Here is a 26,264-nt window from a genome sequence, read left to right as displayed (position 1 = left end):
TGCTGCCATGGCTGCTCAGGCCACTGTACTGGCTGAAATGGAGGTACTGTAGTTTTAGCTGACTTATCAGCGAGCTGGCAGATGTGACATTGCCTTACAAACTCTTCCACACACCTATCCATGTGAGGCCACCAATAGCGCTCACGTAGCAGCTGCTTAGTGCGAACAATACCCTGATGCGACTCATGGGCTAACTGCAAGAAAGTCTGTATTAGGACATTTGGAATAACTACACGTTCGCCCCGCATCAGGAGTCCGTCAACGAAAGAAAGCTCTTCCTGTACGTGGAAGTAGGACATCAGTGCTGTGTCTAGAGTTTTTTTTTGGGGGCCATCCTCGAGTTACGTAGTGAATGACCCGTTGCAGTGCTTCATCAGACGCAGTAGCTGCCTGAACAGTCTGCTTGTCGACTACAGTGGTTACAAGGGAGACAATCTCCTCGTCCTGAACAGTAGAACTATCATTTTGTAATGGAAGCCTCGACAATGCATCAGCCACACGGTTCTCAGACCCTTTGCAGTACTCTATGTGGAAGTTGTAATACATTAGCCTGGCCGACCACCTGGAGATACGGAGAGGACGTCTGCCCGAGTTACCTGCCGCTAGCAGGGCAACTACTGCCTGGTGATCCGTCCTGAGCGTGAAACGCCTTCCCCACAGATAGATGTGCCACCTCTCACATGCAAATAGACATGCTAATGCTTCTCTCTCGCCCACAGAGTACTTTCGTTCTGCAGGAGTTAAGGTCCTAGATGCAAAGGCGATGGTGTGTAACTGAGAACCGACAAGTTGCTGTAACACTGCACCCAGACCAACATCAGAAGCATCTGTCGTAACAACCACCGGTAATGAAGGATCAAACATTTTTACGACAGGAGCACATGCAAGGCGAGCTTTCACTTGTTCAAAGCTGCGTTGCGCATCTTCTGACCAAGAAAATTGTTGGCCCTGTCTGAGCATGTTGCGGAGTGGCTCAACGAGGTCTGCGTAGTGGTGAAGGAATTTTGCGTAATACCCTGTAAGGCCAAGGAAGGACTGAAGGGTTTTCAGGCACGTAGGAGGAGGAGCATTAAGGATTGCCCGAACTTTGCTTTCCATGGGCGATATACCCTCTGCAGAAATTTTATGCCCCAGGAACGTTAACTCCTTCACCGCAAAAATGCATTTCTGGTTCAGTTTCATGCCACTCTGCGCAATGCAGGTTAACACTTTCTTCAAATTCGCATCATGCTCAGACTTTGAGCTTCCCCATACTAGTATGTCGTCCAAGTAACACGCAACATTGTTACAGCCTTGCAAGATACTAGACATCATTCTTTTAAATACCGCAGGTGCGGAGGCTAGACCAAAGCATACTCTTTTAAAACGAAACAATCCTTCATGTGTTATGAACGTAGTTAAATCTCTACTAGATTCCTCTAGGAGCAGTTGGTGGTATGCTGATGCTAAGTCCAATTTTGAAAAGTATGACGCACCATTCAACATTGAAGCAGTTCATCCACATGGGGCAGTGGGAACCCGGTCGACGACGATGGCCTTGTTCGGTTCTCTCAGATCGACGCATAGGCGGATGTCCCCGTCCTTCTTACGGACGACCACGAGTGGCGACACCCATTCGGATGCCGACACCCGCTCGATGACGTCGTTGTCCTCGAGTCGACGCAGCTCGCTGGCGACTTGTTGCCGGAGCGCCAGAGGCAGGCGACGTAGCTTGGCGGACACTGGTACGATGTCCGGCCGCCTCTTGACCCGGTGGACGTAGTCCCTGACAAGTCCCAGCTTCCCGTCGAACAGGTGCTCGAACCCCGGAGCACACCTGCAGGAAGCTGCGAGGAAACGGGTGAAGCCAGACGACACGTTAGCGTTGCGCCGTCGATCAGGAGTCCCAACTGCTGGATGGCGTCGAGCCCCAGCAGTGAAGTGCCGTGTGCGGTCACGTAGAAGGTGACAAAGGCCCGCTTGCCATGGTGCTGCAAGTCTGTGCGGAAATACCCTAGGACCGGTATGCGGTGCTTCGAAAAATTCTGCAGTTGGATGGACGTTTGGAGCAGTCGGTGCTTCGAAGCGAAAAGCATGTCGAAGTCCTTCTTGGTCATTAATGATGCAGTGGCTCCGGTGTCCACCAGCAATGACATGTGGCTATGTCCGCCGACGATAACAGGGATGCGCAAGTCTCTTGGGCTAGTCGGCGCAGCTTGCACGGACAGGACTGTGGCAGTGCCGGAGTCAGCGTCTTGGACGGGGGCAACTTCTTGCACCGACGCTTGCCGTCTACGGCAGACTGCCGCGAAATGCCCCTTGATGCGGCAAATTGGCAAGTTTTGTTTTTTGCCGGACAATTTCTGGAATTGGCCAAATGCCCTGACTTGCCGCAGCGAAAAACAAGGGCCACTAGAGGCTTGGAAGCGGGCTGACCGTCTTGGCCGCGAACGCCGTCCTGGAGGCGCGCTGACGAGCCCGCGTAGCCATCTTGGACGCGGCCACCCGAGTTGGGGGGGAAGCCGCCGCCATGTTGAGTCACATGCGGGGCCGCCGAGGAAGCCGACCCGCCATTTTGTGATGCTGCTGCGTAGCCACGTGCGACGCGCTGGACGCTACCGCCGTCCCCGGCGAGCGAGCCGAGTAGCCGTTCATTCTCTCCGAATGCCGCGTTGGCTTTGTTGAGCGCTTCCAAGTCGCGTCCAACTTCTTCGGCTTTCTGCAGCGTAAGGGCTTCCCCGTACGACAGTAGCTTGGCCCGTACATGTGCGTTGGCGACTCCGTGAATTACTTGGTCCCGCACTCTGTCGTCGTAAGTGGCGCCAAACTTGCACGAGAGGGCTTTCTCCTTGAGAGCTGCGACGAATTCGAGGAAGGTTTCGCCGGGCAGTTGTTCGCGGCTCGTGAATAGGTGCCGCTCGGCTAGCACGTTAGTCGTCTCGGCAAAGAGCCCGTCTAGGAATTGAAGCAACGTGTCGTACTCCGTCGCCGCCGCCGCTTCCGTCGTCGACACCGCACCTGTGCCCAACGCCGCCGGCGTGCTGGCTGTGTGTGGAGCATTTTGGACGCCTTGAGCTTCGAGCTGCTCCTGCGCGGCGAAGTATTTCCGCTGGCCCTCGACACCGAGCGCGCTGAGAAGTGCTGACGCGCGTCTTTCGTCCTCCCAGCCGCTTCCGCCGGCCGCCTTCAGGTGTACCTGGAAAATTTTTTTCCATTTATGCCACGGAATAGGAGGCGTGCCGGCACGTCGAGGAATGGAGGAAGGTTGGCAAAAAAGGGCCGCCATGTGTGCAGGAGGTAGGCAGAAGGCTCAAGCAGGAAATTGGCGTCGTAGAGGGAGCCGGAGCGGGAACAAGAAAAGTCAGGTCGACGCCAATGTAGCAAGCAGGAAGGACAAAGCACCGACGTGCAGGAGAATTGCGACTCGAGGTGAGTGTCACTTACGGTCGTGCTCTTCCTGGCGTCGCCTGTTGAACCGGGTTCAGTAACTCGTCGCCATGTGTTTCAGGAGGTAGGCCGTAGGCTCAAGCCGGAAGGTGGCGCCGTAGAGGGAGCCGGAGCGGGAACAAAGCGAAGTCAGGTCGACGCGCTTGTGCCGTTGTCAGATGGGAAGGAGACGCGGCGCCCGGAGGCGCTTTGTCCCGGAGTTCTACGATACTCATCAACCCATCATCATCCGTACGTCTATCCCGGCACTCCTCCCCCTCGGGTTTGTGGAGGGGAAGGTTTGTTTCGGAAAGACGGTCCCGCCCGGACAAGGGGGCTACCGCTCGGCGCGAAGCGCCAAACAGACGTAGCCAGTCTCACGCCCCAGCCAGAGAGACTCGGCCATGGGGCTACAGTTTGGTGCGGCAACTTCAGTCGCCACACACAAAAACAGACGTACCCGAGAAATACCGCACGGCTGGGAGCCGGCGGGGGTCCTACCCGGACGGCGGGGGCCACAGTTCGGCTCGACGAGTCCAATCGTCGCGCACTGAACTGCAACCACATTGGGGCTATCGTTTGGCGCGGCAACCTTGGTCACCGCACCCAAACTAGACGTACCCAGGGAGTACCGCGTGGCCAAAGGCCAGCGGGTGTCCTACCCGGACAAGGGGGCCGCCGTTCGTCGCGGCGAACAGAGTCACCGAGCACTGAACGGAAACGGACCGACGTGGACCTCGTGGGTGGAGCCCAACAAGGCGACTGGATTACCCGGGCGCATGCAAAGGACGGGTAAGCAACAGCGGAGACCTCGACCGTCATCACCGCGGTGTAGCAACCGAAGTCGCATGCACCCAGACCGGCTCGGGCTGTTGGTTCCGCAAACACAAGTGACTGGCACGCTAGGCCAGTTCGGTGTACCTTAAAGGGAGCCATCATTAAAAGGTGATGGTGATCTGCCCTCCTGACTCACTAAAGATGACTGCTGGACGGTGCCAGGTTTCGAGAAACTTCTTAACGCCCAGGCGCTGCCGCTCCGGTGGAGGACAAACCAGATCTCCTTCCGCACTTTTGCAAGTACTTCGTGAAGACCCGGCCGCCTCCCATCGAAAACGGCAGCGCACCGTGCCACCCAAACTTGGTAAGAGCACTCGACGAGAAGTAGCACGTACTGGTTAACCGCCTGCGCAGGCAGGGGATTCAAGAACCGAACGGTTTCGAATGGAACTCCGGGGTGGCCATACAAGCTAGCTATCCTTTGAAGGAGGGCTGCTGGGAGTGCACACTGAGAGAAGATGTGAACCAAATCCTCCCTACTGCCACAAAACGGACACTTTACCTTCTGGTAGGGATTTTTGTGAAGGGCCTGAATGTTATGGGCAGGCACCCTCTTGCCATGCGGTACATGAATGTAGCGCGCTTGGCGTCCAGAAAAATGGCATGGATTAACTTCCAGTTAGGACTGTGGCGGGACAGGTCATATCTCACACAGTGGGCCGGGAGGTCCGGCGTGAGTAAGTCGACTAGATCATGGAGCTCGAGAGAATCTAGCTCTATCCCTGGGTTGGCATCACGGAGACGAGCCAGAGTGGAGGCGGCCCCCGCATAGAAGGGTTGAAGGAGTTCCCGCCCGAGGCACTGAGTTAGAAATGCCTCAGGTGAGAACAGCCGCAGTCGTGTGCTTAGGAAAAACGACGCAAAGCTTCGAGTTAGGAGCATATCCGATTCGAGAGCTACCCGTGTCCATCTAAGATGCAGCGCAGTGGCCACGATGCCCAGGTCGGGAATTCCGAGTCCTCCCTTATTCCTGGGCAACTTGATCACAGGACGCGCCACATACATAGAGGAGCCACTCCATAGGAAACGAAAGAGGAGCCCCTCCAAGACTAGCTTGGTTCGGGTTGCAACCGGCATAACGGAAGCTACATAGGTCAGAAAAGAAAAGAGCAGCGATCGAATGATCGTTACTCTGGCCGTCAATGGGCATCCCATAGGCACTGATTTCCTGAATCCTGTCGGTCAGCTTTTGCTTAGCCAGCCTCCAGTTTTCAGTAGTCAGGCCATCCGGTTCGAAATGGAAAACCCCAGAATACGTAGGCGTTGTTGCACGGGTAGGCCCGTGAACAGGACGCGGACTGGAAGGAGCGGAGTTCAGATACATGACTACACTCTGGGACCTGTTATCCTGGCTCCGCTCGCGAGCAGTACCCCTCCATGACGTCCAAGACGGTGCAAACTGTGGCCTCGTAGGGACAACAATGGAGAGGTCATCTGCGTAGGGCAAACAGTGCGGACAGGAGGGGAGCTGGTGGAAGGGGAAATCGACCGATGCTGTTGTCACTGGAAAGCCTCTGCAGAAGCGGCTCGAACGCAAGCACATAGAGGGCAGGCGAGAGCGGGTCCCCCTGCCTAACCTCCACGACCTACGTCGAAAGGTTCTGAGATGCGATCCTGTATTACAACAGCCGAGCTGGGACGAGAATAGAGAGCCCTAACCATACTGATAAACTGGCCGCTGAAGCCCGGCCTCCTCTTAAAACCTTGAAAAGGTACCTGTGACTGATAACGTCAAACGCCTTTTCTTGATCGAATGAGCAGAGAATGCCGCTGAGATTCCGTGCATTCGCCATTCGATCAGGTCCCTGATAGCAAAGCCATGAAGCTGGCAGGACCGCCCTGGAACAAAAATGCCTGGTACGGACCCAAAACCGTGCCTTAGCACTGGAGTGAGTCGTACGGACAGGCACTTGGCTATGAGCTTGTAATCGCAGTTCAGAAGGGTGATGGGCCGCCAGGCTCTCAGGTCAGTGCGTCTCGACGTCCTTGCACAGGAGAGTGATGAGCCCTTCCCCTTTGAGTTGCTGACAGGTCCCCTCACGAAGAGCCTGTTTAAAGAGTGGTAAAGGGCTTCCCCAAAACCTTCCAAAACTGACGTAAAATTCAAACGGTCAAGCCATCCGAGCCTGGGCTGCGATTGCGCTTCATAGATTGAGGGCTGCAAGAAGCTCCTCCTCAACAAGTGGGGAGTCGCAGATATCGACCTGTTCATAGGACTTGACGAAGGGAACGAGTACGGGGAGGAAGGTGGTTTGGCATAAAGGTTCTTGTAGAACTGCCTCGCCAGCTCCAAAACTCCGTCCTGCGTTTTCAACAAGATTACCAGTAGTTGGATCTGTGAGAGAAGTCATAACCGCTCTCTTTCGAGCTAAGTGCCTACGAAGGACGTTACTGCTACACATGCCTCCATTTCCACTGCTCAGCAGCGCTGTGGCTCGCAAGCGGTCCAAGCGTCGCTGAAGCAGGACTCTAAGTTCTTTGCGAAGCGAAAGTCAGAGCCGTGGTTACTCCGGGGCCACGGACAGCGGCTTTGAGAGCAGGAGGATAGCGTCTGAGACGATTTTGATCTCAGCACCGCTCCTCGCGTGCCGCCGCTTGCCCCACTCCCGAAAGCACTCCGCGACACTGGCCTTCACTGCATCCCATTCGCTGCCGCCTAAGTCCTGTCCGCCAAGCAACGAACGGCAAAGAAGCCAGCAACATTCTTTAGCGGCTCTTCATCTTTTAAGAGCCGTGGGTTCAGACGCCACGGTCTCTTGCCCTGTGCTACGAGGTTGGAATCGGCGAATCTCAAAGCAAGGAGGCAATGGTCACTCAAAGCGGAAGAACACAACCAGGAGGAGTGCATGCTGGGAACGAGGGATGGCGAGACATAAAAGCGGTCGATCCTTGATCGGCTGCCCCTCCCTGTCCATGTCATTCCTGACTGTACAGGGCGAAGGGTGCGCCAGGCATCGACCAGTCCAAGCTCATCAACAAGCTCCCGCAGCTCTAAGTCGCCTTTCCTGTCTCTATACTTTGGATTTCCCTTAAGGGATACGCGATCCACTTGTTCAAGAACACAGTTAAAATCACCGACTAAAATACCTCGAGAAGGGCCAACCAAATACGGATCCAACGAGGAAAAGAAATCCTTTTGTTCCTTCCTCTGAGTGGGAGCATAAATATTGACAATCCGAATACCAGAGTCAAGATCTACTGACAGGACACGGCCTTCCGAATCCCTGGCGTGGCGCAGCACAGAGCCGGTGAATCGTGGCATCAAGATGATGGCAACTCCCCGACAATGTGCCGCGCCATAACTCCAGTAGGATTTGGTGCCAAACTGTCTGTCAAAGTTGTAAATCTGACCCAGTCTAGACACGAATGTTTCCTGTAAAACGAGGATGTCTATTTTTCGAGACCGAGCTAAGTGAATAACCTCAGCTTGTTTAGCTGCTCGAGAAATACCGCGACAATTGAAAGTAGCTATAGTTAAAGAAGGGTAGCCATGATGAAAGAAAAAGGGGGGAACAAGGCTAAGGACAAGAAGGGACTGGGGGGAACTAGAAAACAAGAAAAAGGTGGAGAGAATGGGGAAGGCTAGTACACGAAAATACTAGCCCCACTGAAAGCTACCTGTGGAAGGCTACTGAGAACTCTCCTCGTCAGAGGAGGAGTCCTCGTGTGTGGACGAGTACACTCGGTCAGACAAGGGTGAACAATCACCATCGCAAGTGCCTAGACCGCAGTAGGGGCAAGAAGAAGAGAAGAGGCTCGTCTCACCCTCGGTACTGCCCTTGACGGTGGACTGGTTGACTCCGAGTCCGAATCCGCCGCTGCGGTGCGCTTCACGCCAGGCAGGCCCTCCTCCAAGTCACCGGGTCCGCCGCACGCAGCCGCCGGCCGCTCGTCAGAAGAGTCGCTGGACCGCGCCCGGCGCCTCTTTCCTCGAACCAGCCTCCACGGCTCCGCATCCATGGTCTCCCCCTGGTCCTCTCGGCTGCAGGCGCGTCAGCAGGACTGCAGGCACGTCGGCAGGCGCCGCAGGCACGTCCGTGGAAGCGGCCGGCGGCGGCAAGGCGGCGGAAGGGTCGGAAGCCTCGGCTAACTCCGGCCTCGTACCCTGCTCGCCCCCCGGGAGCCTCTGCACGAACTGGCTCCGTCTCTGGCAGGGGGGAGCCCTCGGGACCCTTCGAAGGTGCCTCCTGGCCTTCAGCTGCACCGCTCGTCACCTGGAGGAAGAAACACGAGCAGGAGCACGCGCAGCAACGGACGAATATGTGCGCACCTTGCAGGCAGACAAAGCATGGTCGTCGCCACAGCGCTTGCATACCGCTTCGCAACGGGCATGCCCGAACTCAGCGCAACGCTCGCACTGTGGGACCTTGCAGTCAGCCGCGTGGTGCCCCGGAAAAAAGCACCTGCGACACAGGCGAACCACACCATCGTACTCGCACTGCACGATCCTGCTCCCCACCGGAAGAAGGTTGGGAACGGGTCGCGCCATCTCGACACGTACGCGTCGGTTGCCCGTGAGGACAGTCTTAAATTCCGGAACGTGCTCGTAGTCCATACCAAGCACCTTGCCGTACGCCGCTAACCCGTTAAGGAGCGCGCTGTCACTGGCATCGGCTGGATAGCCCAACACGCGCACAGTCTTCACACGAACGCCACGGTACTCGAACTTAACTTCCGCATTGCGAACCTTGACGACAGACTGGTCGAGAAATCGCTCAACTGCCGCCATGGTCGCAAAGGTAACTTCAAATCTGCCGGCGCCAAAGTCTTGAACACACACTTGAGCTCGCTTGGCGGAGAACCGCTTCACGAGCTCCTTGCAGATGTCAACGTTGGTCGTGCCTAGGAACACGACCGTAAAACGTCAGCGGCCGGAAGCTGCGGAGGGGCCGCCTCGCGGTAGAGACCACGAGGCGGCGAGCGGCGGACTAGCTAGCCTACCCTCGAAAAAACTGAGGTTAAAGCTAGCCTATCCGAAAAAGAAAAAAAGCGTCAGAAAAGAGGAAAAACCTCACCGAAACCTGCGAGAAACAGGCGAAAAATCCGTCGCGGAAGGTCGCCGGGTTACCGCATGAGATCGCGAAGTTCCTCCTTCCTGAAAAAAAGAAGTCCGCTACTCACACCACGCAGGAACAAACAGCGCTACAACACCTGCGGAGCAGGGCCATGACGCGTCGATCACAAACGAGTGCTGCGAACGCGTGCAGGAGCAGCACCGACGCGCAGCAGAAAAATGTGACCCGTAGCGGTAGTGTCACGTAGTACGTCGACCTGACATTCACGCGCGCTCTGATCCCCGTTCTGCGCATGCGCGAAAAAAAAAAAAACAATTGCAGTGTTAGGGATTTTTTTTTTCTTCAAACTTTAGGTACTCCCTAGATAGGTCAGTGAGTCGCGTTTTATCCCTAGGTTATAGCTGGTTATGTCGGCGGGCCCGAGTGTTGTGGCGGGCCGCTCGAGCGCGGGGAATATGGGAGTTGCGAGCGAGGTAAGTCCTCAAATAGCCGAAATTAAAGGCGCGTTAATCTGACGTAGACAGGTTTAACGCCAAAGCGTTTGCCGGGTTAATGTACGGAGGTGCACGGCTGTTAAAACGCGATCCATTTTTGCGACACCCGGCGGGCGTTCGAGGTCGCCGAATCGAGCATTTGTCACGCAGATTGATTGCTTCGATTTAGATTGCGTTATACAGAGCCATTCTACTGCGGCTCGACGACTAGTTGCTCACTCGTCGCCTCTCTCACTTTGTCGATAATCTGACGGCATTCCCCCGGGATATTGACTAAAAAGGTTGGAGTGTGCGTTAGTACTATGCACGCCGAAAAGTCCGGCACCTTTCGCGGTGTAAGAATTAGGGAAAGATCTTTTATTTATGCAGGTGCCCATTCCAGTTCCCTGATGGATCTGCGGAGCCGGATATCTGGCACTGCGGAGAACCGAGCTGATTGCAGTACCAGCACTCTGAAGAAGTTTCGAGGCAAGGCAAGACTGACTTCACGTGTGGAGTGGAATCATGTTGATATTCGGTGCAACGTTGGTGTGCTCACTGTGTTCAGTCAAAACATTTACTGATACATTGATTTATAGTCAGCTGACTGCTCCTGAAATATAGAAATCTTGTGATTCTCTTGGGCAGAAGAGATCTTGCCATAATCACTGTCACGGCCAGAAGTGACGCTGGCCATGGCACAGAGTTTGCACACATCTATGTACCCATAAAAGGGGATGGCGGATGTAAATGGTGTGTGCTCGGCTTGCAATGGAGGCAATTGATTCACGAATAACTTCTACGTTTTCCTGCCTTTGTGTGATCGGGGCCAGGGCTTTAAGTAGGGCAGGGGGGGGGGGGGCAGCCGCCTCTTCCATTTTATGAGTAGGGGCTCGCCCCCTCTCTGCAAGTCACCTGTATAGCTTTGCGGCACCCATTTAACAAGCGCTGGAGTTGATTTTTTGCGCAAGAGTGCTTTCTGCGGGGAAATTATAACTCTCCAATTTTCCGAGACACTGCACACAACGGGTCACCATCGTGTTCGACTAAGCTCCGCTAGCAAAATATAATCCTTTCATGTTTAAGATGTCCCCGCCGCAAAGGTGTATTCACAATACCGTATCTACAGCTTAATCCCGAGCGTTCAGTTCGTCTTAGCAGGGCTCAGCTTGGGAGAGCGGAGCTCATTAATCAGCGTATCGCTACACCTCTGTTTTAAAAGTATTTCTGACGGTAATGCGCTGCACAGCCAGATAAAACACCTCCAGGGGTCAGTAATATCTGCAACAAAATGTCTTTTCAACTGTGAAAAGGAATTCTAGAAAAAATCCGGGATGACTTGTGGCGTAGGTGGCTGTTTTGGTCGGCGGTACATGGCAGTATGAAAAGCTTTTGGAGGGGAGGGGGGTGGCTGAAGCCCCATAAGCCACCTCCCTGGCTACGCCCCTGATATATATATATATATATATATATATATATATATATATATATATATGGGTGATTCCACGTAACATCGAACAATCGATGGCTGGTCGACCTCTCAAATTTATTTCAAAATTTTATATATTATTGCCTGATGAGTGGAAAGAAGAGATCCGCTATTTGGTTTGCCGACAAAAATTTTTTCGAAGCACAGGAAATCAATAATGACGAAGAGATGGAGTGGAGCGCTCATCCGCTCTGCTGTTTTGGCCAACTTTCGTTATGAATTGCAAAAAATATATTAAAGTTAGGTAGCTGAAATTTCTGTAACTAAATATATGCATGTTTTTGCTTCTGCTCAGGTATTTTTAGTTTTGATGTGTAGTGTAGATGTTTTTATAAAAACCTCAGAATTGGCCCAGGAAACGTTATTTTCTTAATTTTGAAGGTCTTTATCTCAAAAAAATCCTTGCAGCAGAGCAACAAAAATTGCACATTACGTTCTTCGCATGCTTATCTACCACACTGCGGAATCTTATATTTATATAAGTTTTCAGTAAAGAGATATGATCGGGCAAAGTTAAAGAAAACACCAGACAATCAAAACTTCTGACGACAATTAAAAAAAAACCCCATTTTTTATATTTCTTAAACTTTGTCCACTTATTCTCCTCCACATCAGCTGCTTTCATAATCATTGAAAACACGTTGCATAATGTCGTTGCACTAATAGTTACGACCCCTCCAATGAGACCCTTAGGCAAGGATTGGCAATTCCGACTTCTTGCCCAGCAAGTTATAAAATGCAGGCAGGATTGAATTGCTTTTTATCAAAAGGCCAGCAGGTACCGAAAAAGGTGTCTCCGGCACTGAAGACGTTAATTTTGAAATTATTTCGTCACTGCAGCGGCCACGAGCGCGGGGCTCCCGAGCAGGCGCGCGTTGTAAGAGACGGTGCAGTGAGAGGTCGTTTTCGCGTCCTCAGACCGATTGAGTTCGAAACAGCAACACCTCTTGGGTGACTTGAACGCACGTACACCGGTAGTCGCAGTGATCTGGTTAATGACGTCGATTTCTTTTTCAGGGGGCATAAGAATGTCATCGTTAAACTGCGTTCCGTGAAGATCTTTCATTGCAGTGGTAGCAAAAGCACGCGTAGCACAAGTAGTCCGTCTCACTGGCAGTCACTGATCTTTCGGGCGTTAAACGTTTCTTCAAAGCGTATATGCCTAGGTCGGTAACTCTGCGAAATTTTGGCTTCTTTGCAATAATTAAAGGAGTACTGACACGATTTTGAGACATAGCAAAAGGGACATTTTTGCTTCGTTGGTATGCAGTGTCAACGCTGTCCACACACTCGAGTCGGAGAACATGTATAAAATATTTTAATTTGACTTTGAAGTTTTCGTCGCTGAGCATCTGCAAGCCAGCTCCACTGCAAGGACATTATCCCGACAAGTCAAGACAGTTCGCCCGAGTATGCGAGTTCTGCGTCCTGCATGCAGCCTAAATCGCAGAAATCACTGTCAGGGTCACAGGACGACAATTCACTAATCGTTGTTTATGTGCACCACGAGCAGATGACGAATTTGCTGCTAGTACGTCGCGATTTTCTGTATATCCGTGACGTCACACTGCTATGAAACGACACTGAGAAGACACCCTCTCGATATCTAACCCGAAAGTGTCTTTTTAAGGTGGCGCTAATTAAAATATATACGATGCATTCCCAGGCACCACAATAGTCGTTTTAGGTTTCTCGACACCAGTATTTTTGTTTAGAGCAACAATCCGAAAATTTTAAAAATTCGTGTCAGTACTCCTTTAAAGGCCAACTCCGGCGATTTTTCGAGGTCGATGGATCTCAACGAAATTCGCTGGGTACGTTCCTTTACACGTTTCCGTCATTTATTCCAAATTACAGGCTTGAGACATGCGCAGATTGTTTGCAAATGAATTTTAAAGATTGTCTGCAAACGCCCTCCTGGCTTCCCACAATTATTGGCAACATTGCGTCTGTGACGTCAGTATTGGGAAGGCGGCGGAAGTGACGCAGCCGAGGGCACCGCTAACTTCGGCGCTTCGGCTGCTACAGCGAGCGTCTGCTGTGAACAAGGCGACAGACAGCGTTGCTTTGGCCGGCGCTTCGCTGGTCGTCCCGGCTGTCACAGTTTTCATACTTCGCGCCGGCGTAACCGGCATGCTTCGCACGACTTCCGGTTCGTTCGTAACAACGTCTACGTCATACGTAGACAGTACACTCGGTTGGGTTTCGGTTTCGGTGTCGCGCTTTTTTGCTTATTTAAAATTATTCTCCAATTTGCCGAGTATTTCTGCTATCGGGCCCGTAACAGGAGCGTCTCAGGAACATAAAAGCATCATTACTTTGACATGGCCAAAAAATCGCCAGAGTTGGCCTTTAAGCTTCTTAAGCTTCGAAAGGTAGTCTCCACAATACACTCATTCCGAGCTATACTTTCTCGCCATGAGATGCACAGGAGGAGTAGAGTAAGAGCAAAGCACAAGAACCATCCGCGCCGAATGAAGTGTGAACAGCGCTCTGAACGCGCGGCTAGTTCAGGCCGTCTGCTGCCGACATCTAAGATAGGCAAGCGCATCCGGTTACCGATAGTTTTGCTTTTCTTTCCTTTGACATTCCGTATTTTGCTTTGCCACTAGAGCGCCACGTTAATGCTTTCCACTGATCGCAACTGGCGCAGCGCAGTTTCTCTGGCAGCAGCGTGAGTGAAGCGAGCGCTCATAGCTCCCTTATAGAGTTTTCATCTTGCTTCCATCTCCGCCTTGTTATCAGCGCCTAGCTGCGATCCGAACAGAGGGCGGATAGAATAGCGAAGCTCCAGTGCACGTGCGTTCAAGTCACCGGAGAGGCTTGCTGTTTCGCACTCAATCGGTCTGAGGACGCGAAAACGAGCTCTCACTGCTGCTCGGGAGCCCCGCGCTCGTGGCCGCTGCAGTGACGAAATAATTTCAAAATTAACGTCTTCAGTGCCGGAGACACCTTTTTCGGTACCTGCTGGCCTTTTGATAAAAAGCAATTCAATCCTGCCTGCATTTTATAACTTGCTGGGCAAGAAGTCGGAATTGCCAATCCTTGCCTAAGGGTCTCATTGGAGGGGTCGTAACTATTAGTGCAACGACATTATGCAACATGTTTTCAATGATTATGAAAGCTGATGTGGAGGAGAATAAGTGGACAAAGTTTAAGAAATCTAAAAAATGGGGTTTTTTTTAATTGTCATCAGAAGTTTTGATTGTCCGGTGTTTTCTTTAACTTTGCCCGATCATATCTCTTTACTGAAAAATTATATAAATGTAAGATTCGGACAGTGTGGTAGATAAGCATGCGAAGAACGTAATGCGCAATTTTTGTCGCTCTGCTACAAGGACTTTTCGAGATAAAGACCTTCAAAGTAAAGAAAATAACGTTTCCTGGGCCAATTTTGAGGTTTTTTATAAAAACATCTACACTACACATCAAAACTAAAAATACCTGAGCAGAAGCAAAAACATGCATATATTTAGTTACAGAAATTTCATCTACCTAACTTTAATATATTTTGTGCAATTCATAACGAAAGTTGGCCAAAACAGCAGAGTGGATGAGCGCTCCACTCCACCTCTTCGTCATTATTGATTTCCTGTGCTTCGAAAAAATTTTTGTCGGCAAAACAAATTGCGGATCTCTTCTTTCCACTCATCAGGCAATAATATATAAAATTTTGAAATAAATTTGAGAGGTCGACCAGCCATCGATTGTTCGATCTTACGTGGAATCACCCATATATATATATATATATATATATATATATATATATATATATATATATATATATATATATATATATATATATTGGGAAAGTCGCACTCAATTTGATGTGATATATCATATACAGAGATAGAATTTGCTTAGCAGTGTTTCATAACATTATAGAAGAAGTACGGTTATATGTGGCATACACTGGCACAACCATACATACGCATGTTATGCACGTCATAGTGTTACAAGCAACATTTTTTATACGTTCACCACACAACTTTATGCATGAATACAATTATCTCGATGGCAGCCTTCCCAATAGTATAGATTTCTATCATTCAATGAAGTTTCGCTAATGTCTAAAAGCTGCTCACTAATAATTGCGTTTTTAATATAGGTAATAGTGACTGCGCCTTTTCTTTTCCATAATCAGTGCTACTCTTTCCTTCACATATTCAGGTTTGCGTATATTATATTTTACCTTGTTTGCCCCTAGTTGGAATAGCGCTTCTAATGCATTATTACTTGACTATTATTACTATTATTGCTAACTTGTCAACCATGAATTATCTTTTAAAAAGTAAGAACTTGTGGTACTGAGGTGTAGTACATACTTTATACTCCTATTTGTAGTATTTGTATTTGCAACATTTCTTGGCCACTCCAAGCAGACACACCTATGCAAACGGTGTAAGCGTGAATCGTCTTTGAAGAAATGTGGGTGATTATAACGTTAAAATACTCCGCATTGGTTGTCAGCTGTTTATGACTGGTCGAAATTTTCTGGGTTACACACACAGCACCTGCTTGTAACGTGATGCAACATATGAGGCGAAAATTATCCATCGCGTAATGACGACTTATACACGACTGCGTAAAAAATTAAGATAATACACTATTTTTAGTGCAGCATAGTTTTGGCCTTTGGTTCTTCGTCATTCGTCAAAAATTTTTGGTTGTGTCATAAAATCACCTGCTTGGTATGCGACGTCACAAACCTGTGAAATCTTGCAGAGTTAAAATGATGTGTGCACACTAAACAGAGCATTACTATGCTGAACAAAAGCTAAACTTTTTTGGAATGACCGGACAGTGTCTCATTCTGAACGTAATTCAGGAAGGCTGCCCGCCGATCACATTGGCAGCGGCTACTTATAGCGGTTGGTGAGATGGATTCATATGAGTATCATAAATATTTTCAGATGCAGTATAACGACGTTGAGCTGTTTCTGCATGTATAGAACTCTGTGAACTCATCCTTGCTCAGAAAAAGAGAGATAGAGAGACAAACCTAGAGCTCTGAGTGTATGCGCTTCTTTGCAGTCCAAGTTGTATGTTGCGCTGTTCAAGGTAGTTCAAGATGAATAAACCCAACTATCCCGACTTCCAATTCAATCTCCTTGGTCCAGAAAACCATGGACACTGACCATCTCCCTGGTCCGGTAGGTCAATGAGGGGTAAGCTTGAAAGAGGGGATCCCAATCGCTCTAGTCACCTACCTTATTTGTCACCTTGCAAGCCTCTGTGATTGCTGCAAGCTACCGTATGATAAGCAAGGTGAAGAAGGTTAATCAGAGACTAAAGCAGAAATCTTTTCTAGCTCTTCTAGTTCGGCCCAACTAAAACACTCAACACTTCTGCACATTCATTGACTCAATGCAGCTCAAAGCTATTCTTTTTCGAATAAAGAAAATAAATTCCCTGAAACAGGAACAATATTTGATCGGTCCACAAAATGTTTACTGATTTCCTCCCATATCTGCATCGTCGATGATGTAAACTTAGGCTAGGCAGAGCAGAACAAAAGCATGACAGAGTGCTCCTACATTATAGCGCCCCTGCTCAGCAGTAGCCTCCTCTGCAATGCGTGAAAGCGTCGCATTAGTGGCAGTGGCATAGGCAGAAATTTTTTTCAGGGGTGGGGGCACCTCCTAGATTCGACATTGGGTCTGGGCAGATAAATGGGGTCGAGTGTCATTTTTTGCTCTGTATCCCATGGAAATAAAAATTTTCGGGGGGGGGGGGGGGGCACGGGCCCGGTGTGTCCCCCCCTGGCTACTTCACCGATTAGCGGCCTGCACCTTGAGAGCCTACGGTGCGTAGTCCTGAGACACGGAGGACAATCCTCACAGCAGAAGCGTCGGACAAATTTCATTATATGATTACGTGATTGCCGTGTTGAATGATTGCTGTCTTAGTTGTTGGTTTCCCAGTGTGTAGCATACAGTGACCACTTTTTAAAGTAGGGGGGCTCCGCCCCACTAACTTTTCTCAAAGGGGGGGCTAGCGTTCCCCTGGTAGATGCGCTTATGAATGCAACACTTACATCTATGCTAGATCAGAAGCAGGTGTAGCCTTACTGTGCAGGAGGCAGCCTTTTGCAGTTGCTCTGTGTTTGTGGTATCAGATTGGTTAAACTTGAGGCTCTAGCTGATCAACAGGCAGCGAAGGAGAGGTGGCCTCGAATGTGAATGGCAAGCAAATTTCCCTGTTATGTTGGTTTCCCTTGTCAAGCACAGAATGTCTAAATTGTCTGCATGTACAAAACTCATTTTGTTTCTAATAACAGCCAAATAAGCAGTTGGAGACTCCACTTGCTTAACTTTTCCAGGCAGCCACTTCACCGGTTCATCTCACATGGCATGGACCAGCCCAAGGCCACTAGCTACAGATTATTGCGGCTTCCTTTTGCGCTTATCAGCTTATTGTTTCACCCTTTCTTCTTTGGTCATGGCCCTTGTCAGATTGACAGAGAAAATCTGGTTTACAATTGCCACAATTCTGTCAATGTCGTCCTGGTGAATGTGTGTGGCATTATTCACTAGCATGAGAAAGTTATGTATTCTGTGCTGCAAGGTCCTTGTACTGCCTTTTTCTCTGTCCTCCAGCAACAGCTTGAGCAGTGCTGTCTTTGTAGTCTGTACAGCGCGCCCAGCTACCCTATTGGACTGCAGGTGGTATGGAGGGTTGAATGTGTACTTTACATATTGCACGTTCAAGAAGTCTGGGAACCCATCTGCATGAAATTGTGGCCTGGAATGTAATAGCACTTCTAAAGGCAGACCATGTGCTGCAAACAGAGACCTAATTACTGCAACTGTCATGATGGCCATTGTTGAGCTACACACTTTAACTTACAACCACTTGCTGTACACATCAAAAAGGAACAATTTCCCTTCTTTCTTGCCAAAGTCAAGGTGCACCCTTAATGATAGGTGTTCGCACATTTTGCACAGAGCCAGATGTGGTAGCTGTGTTGAATTTGTACACTTCATGAAGTGCTGCACAGTTTCTTTCAGGTCGAAAAGCATAGTTAGAGGTTCATGGTCTGTTAGTACATTAAAAGCTCAACCATACAAGTGGTAGTGAAAATTTTTCACACCATACGCAGTGCTGAAAGGTTATTTCTTTTTTTTTTACCTGGCCATAACTGCATTCAGTATGTGACAGTGACCGTGACACAGATGCAGTTGGCATCTCCTTTCCATCCGCGACATGGGATAAATCAGCACCCACCAAGAATGTATTCCATTGCATCACACATTTGCCATATTTCTTTTTTTTTTTTGACAGTATACAGCTCAAGCGCACTCTCATTGGTCAGAATTTCTTTAGAAGCTCTAAGTGCACCATGAGACTGATGCGGCCAATGTCATGCTGTTTCTCTACGCAACAAGCCATGCAGGGGTTCTTGAACCATATCTAGTTTAGGCAAAAGTATTGAGTAGAAATTAATCAACCCCAAAAAGGCTTTCAGTTGAGTTAAGTTGTCCAGACTCAACAATTGCTTTGTGACTGCTACTTTGTCTGTAGTGGTAATCATTCTTGTCAACTTCATGGCCTAGGTATCTTACTCACTGTAGGAACAACTTGCAATTATCAGTGTTTATCCTTATGTTGTAGTTCTTCAGGGTGTATGAACGCTTTCTCCACCCTTTCATTGCATTGCCTGCAGTGACGTGGCATGCAACTGCCGCGCCCCCAGCAAGACGACAGCAAAGTCTTTTATTTATTAAGTGCGTAGCACTTTAGGGGCCCGCCTTGTCCATCCGTAGACCTCATGTGGCGTAATCACGCTCAAGATCAAGTGTTAAATACAGGGCTAAAACAAGGCTAGCAATGCTCAAAATTGGATTCGAGTAAACAAACAATGTCTAAAATAATGTCATTAACAGAAATAATCAAGAAGTTATCGCAATAATTAACTTAGAATTGCTAAAACACTTTGAAAACATGCGACTGACACCCACGCTTCTCAAGAGAGTGCGCTACTGCCTCGCAAAGCGCGCAATCGCTCCCCTGACCAGCGCTTCTCTGCCGCCTTCGTCACTTCGTCAGAAGGGGGAAACAACCCGACGGCGGTTGCTGCAGACGACACGTATCTCAACTGCCGTAACAGGCAGGAAGTCGATAAAATGCAGCAAAAAAATGGCAGGCCTGCGCGGAAAGCGCAGCACAGTCACAGCGAAAGCTGGAAGAGCGGCATTTTTTGAGCCCGTTGTAAACTCTCTTGGGGCTGCTAATACCTTGTACAATAGCAAGATACCCACTACTCCATGATTCATAATAAAGTGGGCTTGGCGGCATCGTTCAGCGCACGATGTTAAAATTCGTGCTCTTCTTTGTCCAGGTCTTCGTGGAAGTACGCAGTTCAAGCAATGGCCTCTTGCCCTTGCTCTTGCATCACCAAAGTTCGACAACCGACTATCAACCTGTGCTGCCTCGCCCGACAGTCAAGCTAATGCCCCTGCTGACGCCGCCGCATCACAGGGATACCCTGCGAGCAACCTTCCGCCTGGACCCGCCCCCTGGATTACCAGCGTCATCGATTACATCGTGGGAAACGGTTAAAAGCGGAGCATTATGGCACGAACAGAACAGTGGGCTTGGCGGCATCGTTCAGCGCACGATGTTAAAATTCGTGCTCTTCTTTGTCCAGGTTAGTGACAAATGGTGTTTTGCCAACTGCGTAAAGAGTAATTACGTAGGCCTTATTGTGCTGCCAAGCCCACAGTGTCTGCTATCTTGTTGCTACGAATCGTTTTCTGTTGTCCTGATGCTTTTACAACTTAGTGGTGATGTCGAGGAGAATCCCGGTCCAGATAAGCTGGACCAAATTCTCGCCATGGTGACTTCAATTAAGTCTTCACAGGCGTGTACAGCAAAGGCTAACGCAAGTAGAAACGGCATTGACTAGTTTAAAGCAATACCATGAAAGAGTTGATGAGTGCGTAGAAACTGTCACAGCAATGCGCATAGATGTCAGCCAAATGAGCAAGAAAATTTGTGACTTGGAAAACCGCAGCCGAAGAAATAATATCGTTGTCGACGGCTTGAAGGAAAGCGCACGGGAGGACAACGCAACACTTGAATGAAAAATTGTAAAAGACGTTATCAGGGATACACTAGGCATTGAAGTACGTTCTTTGGAACGTACAGTAGACTCTCAGTAAACGGAAATCTGTTAAACGGAACTGCTGCTTAAATGGAACAACTGACTCCGATATGATTGGTTTCGTACCTGAACGCTACAATGCAGTTCATCTCTCAGTAAACGGAACCAGGCCCGTAACTAGGGGGGGGTTGAGGGGGTTCTGACCCCCCCCGAAATTTTTTTGATGCTTTAACTTTTCGGGTGATACTAAAATATTTACACGCCTTCACAGCGACCACCAGCTGCCAAAGTTACACTGCAACTTTCCTGGCATTGCTTCCCTCTTCTTCCTTTCTTCAAACCTACCCTTTTACCAGAACACCTCAGCGCTCCCTCCCCCGCACGCGCACCTGCCCTATTTGTACAGCTTTGCACTTTGCCCTCGCGTTCCTTCGAGTCTTTTTTTTTTTTTCGTCTTTCACCCCGTAGCAGCTCCTTTATCGATTCCAGATGCTTTCCTTGTCCATTGCCGCTGGAGAAGTTATCCATCTGTGCGGACCGCACGTGTCGGCTTTGGGTTCCTACGGAAAGCGCATCTCCTTCTGTGAAGGTAAACAGTTCGACAGCAACGGCAACACCAACACGACGTGCGCAAATTTGCCAGGGAACGAAACCCCTAAGCGGAAAAACTCAGCGGCGCATTCCGAGGACGCAGGCTGCAGGGTAAACTTTTCTCAAACTGTAGTCCTCGCCACCGAAACGAATCATCGAAGATGACATCTACTGAAAGACTGGCATATCCGAGCAACTTCGAACAACCTTAACCACACGCAAGGAAATCTACCTCTTCTGTACACAGAAGGTATATGCACCTCCCTACAAAGCGCACAAAGCGAGGATACAGCCGGCACACAATCCGGCACCAGCGGTCAACTTTCACAGGAGAGAAAAAACGCCGCCAAGCTGGGCTGTGCGCGGGAGTACAGAGGCTGACGTCACAGCCTACAAAGTGCATTTTTGGGGGGTCACGGCTATTTAATTAGCGCAGCCCAGAGAGAATTATGCAGGCACCCAGGGAGCCGTCTGTGAAAAGGTGACTTTTTCACAGGAATGGAGCAACACCTCCTTTCTGGACTGTACCACGGGAGTGCAAATGTCTCGGCAGTGCATTCTTGGGGGTTCACGTATAGGGGAGTATGCAGTGCCCATGGAGTCTTCTGTGAAAAGGTCTTTAAGTAGCGTTAATCCAGTTTGCTGCAGCTGGAGTACAATAATGGGCCTGCATGCACACCAGCTGTAGCGGCGTTCAGAAAACACATGCGCCACGCGGGAGCCGGCGCGTTCATCACACTTCTACATTCTAGCCACTGTAAAGTGGATAAGAGAGGAAGAAAACATCGCCCGCCGTTCACGCCAGGCAGTCGAAGCAGTTGCAAACGTCTTTTTGGAGCCACTGGCCACTTCTGTGTGCGTGCACAGGATTGCGGCAGCAAAATGAAAAGACACTCTGCAACAACGAAGCAAAGGAGTCTTGCGTCTTACTTCAAGAAAGTTCGAACCGATGAAGCGGACGGAGAAGAACCGCCTCCTTCGAAGGATAAAACTTCGCCCTCCTCAGCACTGGTGGAAAGCCAAGCGCGTCCGAACTTCTGTAGCGACTCAGGAGAATGCACCGGTTTATATGAATCACCTGAGAACGAACACAAGCAGGACACCCATGCGCCGCCGGGAAATGATGGTGGCCGCAGTGCAACTCCAAGTGACCTTTGTTCTACAGTCAACGCTGGGCAAAGTGACGCCTTTACCACTGGGCAATGCCCAAGGAAGGTGAGTGGCATGGCACCTACACATTCTGGTTCGCCTCCCCTCACACGTCTCTGATCTCTTCACTGTCTCTGCTTACGTACGGAACGACCTAACCTGCTGCCATTCCCGTCGCCGACTTCGCGCTGGCGACGCTAGAGTGGCAGCTTGTAACACATACATACCGTTTTTGTACCGCGGTTACATTGTGTTACTTCATCAGGAGCCGTTGGTCGCGGTGTCCCCGGCTTTGGTGGTGCTATTGTCCAAACTTATTTCTTGCTTTAACCAGAATTTGAGGTTGACATACCAATTTCTTTATTTGGGTACAAATAATTGAAAAGTACCATCGAATTATTACAAGTAAGCGATGTACTTGTTTTATTCACGAAAATAAGCCAGTATAAATCTTAAAAAATGGCAGCCGTTCTACACGCAAACCCCCCCCGAAAAAAATTCCTGGGTACGGCCCTGAACGGAACTCCTGTTAAATGGAACACATTTTCCTGGTCCCTTCAGGTTCCGTTTAATGAGAGTCTACTGTATTCATCGAGTTGGCTCTAAAAAAGATAATAGAGAGCGTCCCGTGATCTTACGCTTTTATGACTTCACAGAAAAGCTGACAATCTTGCGCAATGCTTTCAAGCTGAAAGACAGTTCGATATCTATATCTGAAGATTTCTCTGCCGAGGTTCGCGAAAGACGCAGAAAACTATGGCAGTCAGCCAAAGAAAATCGTGTAGCCCTTGTATTTGACAAACTTAAAGTGGGCAACCAACTGTTCGTGTGGGACGATCGAGAAAATAAGCGAGTCCAAATAGGCCAGGCTAAGCGGGACATGGCGAAGGCGAATAGCGGCACGACCGCCTGACGAAACGGAAATTCTGCCTCGCTTTCCTTGCTTTGTTTCAATGCCCGCAGCATTGTTAACAAAATTGATAAATTGGAAGAAATATTACTGCTGTACTCTCCAGACGTCATCATCATTACAGAAACCTGGCTTCATCCGGAAATCCATGACTCAGAAGTAGTCCCCTCCTCATATACATTGTTACGCACCGATCGTACCGGACGGGGAGGTGGAGTGGCCATTGCGATAAAGAATCACCTACCTTTCCAACGAGAAATAGGTATAGTAAATCACGAGAGCACGTGGTGTACGGTTAAGTTTAATGACACTTCACTCCTAATAGGAGCTATTTATAGATGTCCAGGAGCGCCGGATGAATACCTAGCACAGGTACATGACTATTTACAAAGCATGACAAACTCTCGCACTAAAATAATTTTAACAGGTGACTTCAACTTACCAGATATAAATTGGGATGAATTAACTGTGGGCACAAAAGAAAAACAATGTAGTGAGCAACTTTTAGATATATTGTTCAGTTTTTCTTTATCGCAAATTGTCAAAGAACCGACACGTGTGCAGGGAAATACCTCATCGGTGCTAGACTTAGCTCTCGTGTCAGGATCGTTGCCAACAAATATTAGCATAGATGATGGTATCTCGAATCATAAGATTTTAGTGTTGACAGTGCGCACCTCAGATATGGGCACTAGTAATCGCATTAAACCTTCGCGTATTGAAATTAGAGATTACAGCCGAGCTGCCGACGAGAGCGTCATAGATTATTTGGAGGAAGAACTCGACAATTTTTCAATTGAGTCATGTGGAAGTGTTAACGAATTGTGGCTGAAATTAAAGGAAGCCATCATGCATTGTGAAAGGAGTTTTATACCCATAAAACGCAAGAGGATCAGGAATATGTCTCCTTGGATAACACGACACATTATCCACCTTAAACGGAAACTCAAAAGAATGAGGAATAAAAAGAATGCCTGTAAAGACATACCTCAGCTATCACGGGCTTTAAAGTCGGAGGTCAGAACTGCAAGAAATAACTTCTTTTCAAATACATTAGTCAATTTTATGAAGAACCAACCTCAAAAGTTTTGGAGGTATCTATCTAAACCAGAGGATCGTGCAAGTAAATTAGAAATTGGTGGCTCAGTGGTAACAAATGAAAGTATCATAGCAAATACGTTTAATAATTATTTTCAATCCGTATTCACTCGTTCACCCAGGATAAGCACGCCTTTGGCTGAGCCTACTATTGTTATTCCAGAAATTCTAATAACAGAGTCGGGTATTTTGAACCTTCTTTTAAAAATTGATACCAAGAAAGCGCCCGGTCCCGATAACATATCCAATATGTTTCTGAGACGATATGCGCAGCAGCTAACGCCCTACCTCCACATCATATTTACTGAGTCGCTTAGTACAGCAACGTTACCCACGGACTGGTTATGCGCAAAGGTTACCCCCATTCACAAAGATGGGAAAAAGACGCTGGTAGATAAGTACCGGCCGATATCACTAACAAGTTGCTGTTGTAAGTTGCTTGAGCACATAATTAACAAAGAAATTATGACCCACTTAGAACAAAATAATCTCTTGAGCCCAATGCAACATGGCTTTAGAAAAGGATTGTCTACTGTAACGCAGCTTTTAGAGATCACTAAAGACTTTGCATCAGCAATTAATGATAGGTCCCAAATCGACGCTATATTCATTGATTTTTCAAAAGCATATGACCGCGTAGTGCATTTTAAATTAATTGAGAAACTAAGGTCTGTTGGTATTGAATCAAAATTATTAGAATGGATTACTGCCTATCTGTGCAATCGTACACAGTATGTCACTGTTAATAATACTAACTCTGATTTACTTGAGGTGTACTCGGGGGTACCTCAAGGGTCAGTATTAGGACCGCTATTGTTTCTTATTTATATCAATAACGTTGTTAGTTGTGTTGAAGAAGGCGTGAAAGTGCGTTTATTTGCCGATGATTTGGTTGTGTACACGTGTGTGCGCGGTACTGACGATCAGAAGCTTCTAGATGCTTCTCTAGATAAAATTGCTCAATGGTGCGTAACCTGGGGTATGGAAATAAACGTCAGCAAAACAAAGTGTATGACTATTAGCCATAGGAAATCACCTGTTACATTCAATTATAAAATGGCGGGCTCTGATATAACACGAACAGACTCTATAAAATATTTGGGTGTAACTATCACAAGTAATCTAAAATGGAACGCTCATATTGAAAACACATGCACAAAAGCATTTAAAACACTCGGGTTTCTGCGAAGGCAATTGGCTGCGGCTCCTGCATCCGTTAAGTTAGCTGCCTATAAAACTCTAGTGCGCCCCATCCCTGAATATGGCAGTATAGTTTGGAACCCCCACCAGGTATACCTCACAGATAGATTGGAAAGAATCCAAAACAAGGCACTACGCTTTATTTTTTCAAAGTATTCCCGTTATGATAGTGTCACTGCTCTTCGAAATGCCGCAGGAATTCCTACACTAGCCTGCCGGCGGCGGGTGGCAGCGGTGAAATTTCTTGTCTTGCTCTATAATGATCACCTAAACATAGATAAACACGAGCACTTGAAACCTCCGCATCGTCACTCCCGTAGAATGTGCCATGATAAGCACATCAGGCAATACGCCACACGCTGCGACACATTCAAATTTTCATTCTTTCCGGCTTCCATTGAAATATGGAACGCGTTGCCCCAGAAAATTATTGGCATGAATAGCGTAGACAGCTTTGTGGAAAGGGTAGAAGAATATTTTTGTACACTATAGCATAGCGGTATTTTTTGTACAATCTTTTTCTTCTCCTGATTACGAGGTTTATGCATTGTTTGTTGTTTTGGTTGTCGTTATTAATGTCTTCTTTGATTTATTGTGCATTGTACTTCTATGTGTACCTTTCGACCCACTCCCTGTAATGGCCTGGGAAAGGCTGACAGTATTTGACAAATAAATAAACAAATAAATTTTTGTGAAGTTGGGAAGCACTGACTACGCCACTTTACATCACTTTGCGGAGAAGCGAGGAACCAGCTTCACATCTGAAAGGCATTTTTATGTGCACTTTGTTGATGCGACGACTGATGGATAGATGGATGGATGGATGGATGGATAAATAACTTTATTGAGGTCCTTCATTGCGCGCGATTAGCACGCGCTGGAGGACGACTGATGACGATGAAGAATTACAGCTCAGCCCTGTGTAATGGGTTGGAAGCTTTAAATGACCAACTAGCTACGCAATTCGCATTGTGTGATGCCCGGTCACTAT

At 48.6% G+C, this 26,264-nt stretch overlaps 3 protein-coding genes across 3 annotated transcripts; 2 read left to right on the top strand and 1 right to left on the bottom strand.

Annotated features, from left to right (window-relative positions):
- Window positions 1–6,746: 6,746 nt before the first annotated feature.
- LOC119376977 (uncharacterized) lies at window positions 6,747–9,014 on the bottom strand. Its single transcript, XM_037646629.1, has 4 exons — window positions 8,513–9,014; window positions 8,347–8,456; window positions 8,008–8,224; window positions 6,747–6,905 (listed from the first exon to the last, which is right to left on the bottom strand). The coding sequence occupies exons 1-4, from the start codon at window positions 8,969–8,971 to the stop codon at window positions 6,747–6,749; spliced, it is 945 nt and encodes a 314-aa protein (XP_037502557.1). The 5' UTR covers window positions 8,972–9,014.
- A 646-nt stretch (window positions 9,015–9,660) lies between these two features.
- On the top strand, window positions 9,661–19,781 carry LOC119376979 (uncharacterized). Its single transcript, XM_049411515.1, has 3 exons — window positions 9,661–9,730; window positions 10,121–10,219; window positions 19,561–19,781. Exons 2-3 carry the CDS (start codon window positions 10,141–10,143, stop codon window positions 19,779–19,781), a joined length of 300 nt encoding a protein of 99 aa, XP_049267472.1. The 5' UTR covers window positions 9,661–9,730; window positions 10,121–10,140.
- Window positions 19,782–20,179: 398 nt separating this feature from the next.
- Window positions 20,180–25,977, top strand: LOC119376982 (uncharacterized). The gene is made up of 2 exons (XM_049411516.1): window positions 20,180–20,299; window positions 22,589–25,977. The coding sequence occupies exons 1-2, from the start codon at window positions 20,180–20,182 to the stop codon at window positions 22,976–22,978; spliced, it is 510 nt and encodes a 169-aa protein (XP_049267473.1). The 3' UTR covers window positions 22,979–25,977.
- The last annotated feature ends 287 nt before the right edge of the window (window positions 25,978–26,264 follow it).

Source organism: Rhipicephalus sanguineus, unplaced genomic scaffold, assembly GCF_013339695.2.
Source record: "Rhipicephalus sanguineus isolate Rsan-2018 unplaced genomic scaffold, BIME_Rsan_1.4 Seq304, whole genome shotgun sequence".
Classification (NCBI taxonomy): Eukaryota; Metazoa; Arthropoda; class Arachnida; order Ixodida; family Ixodidae; genus Rhipicephalus; species Rhipicephalus sanguineus.
Note: the sequence above shows the minus strand (reverse complement) of the source record. Positions and strands in the feature narration are given on the sequence as shown.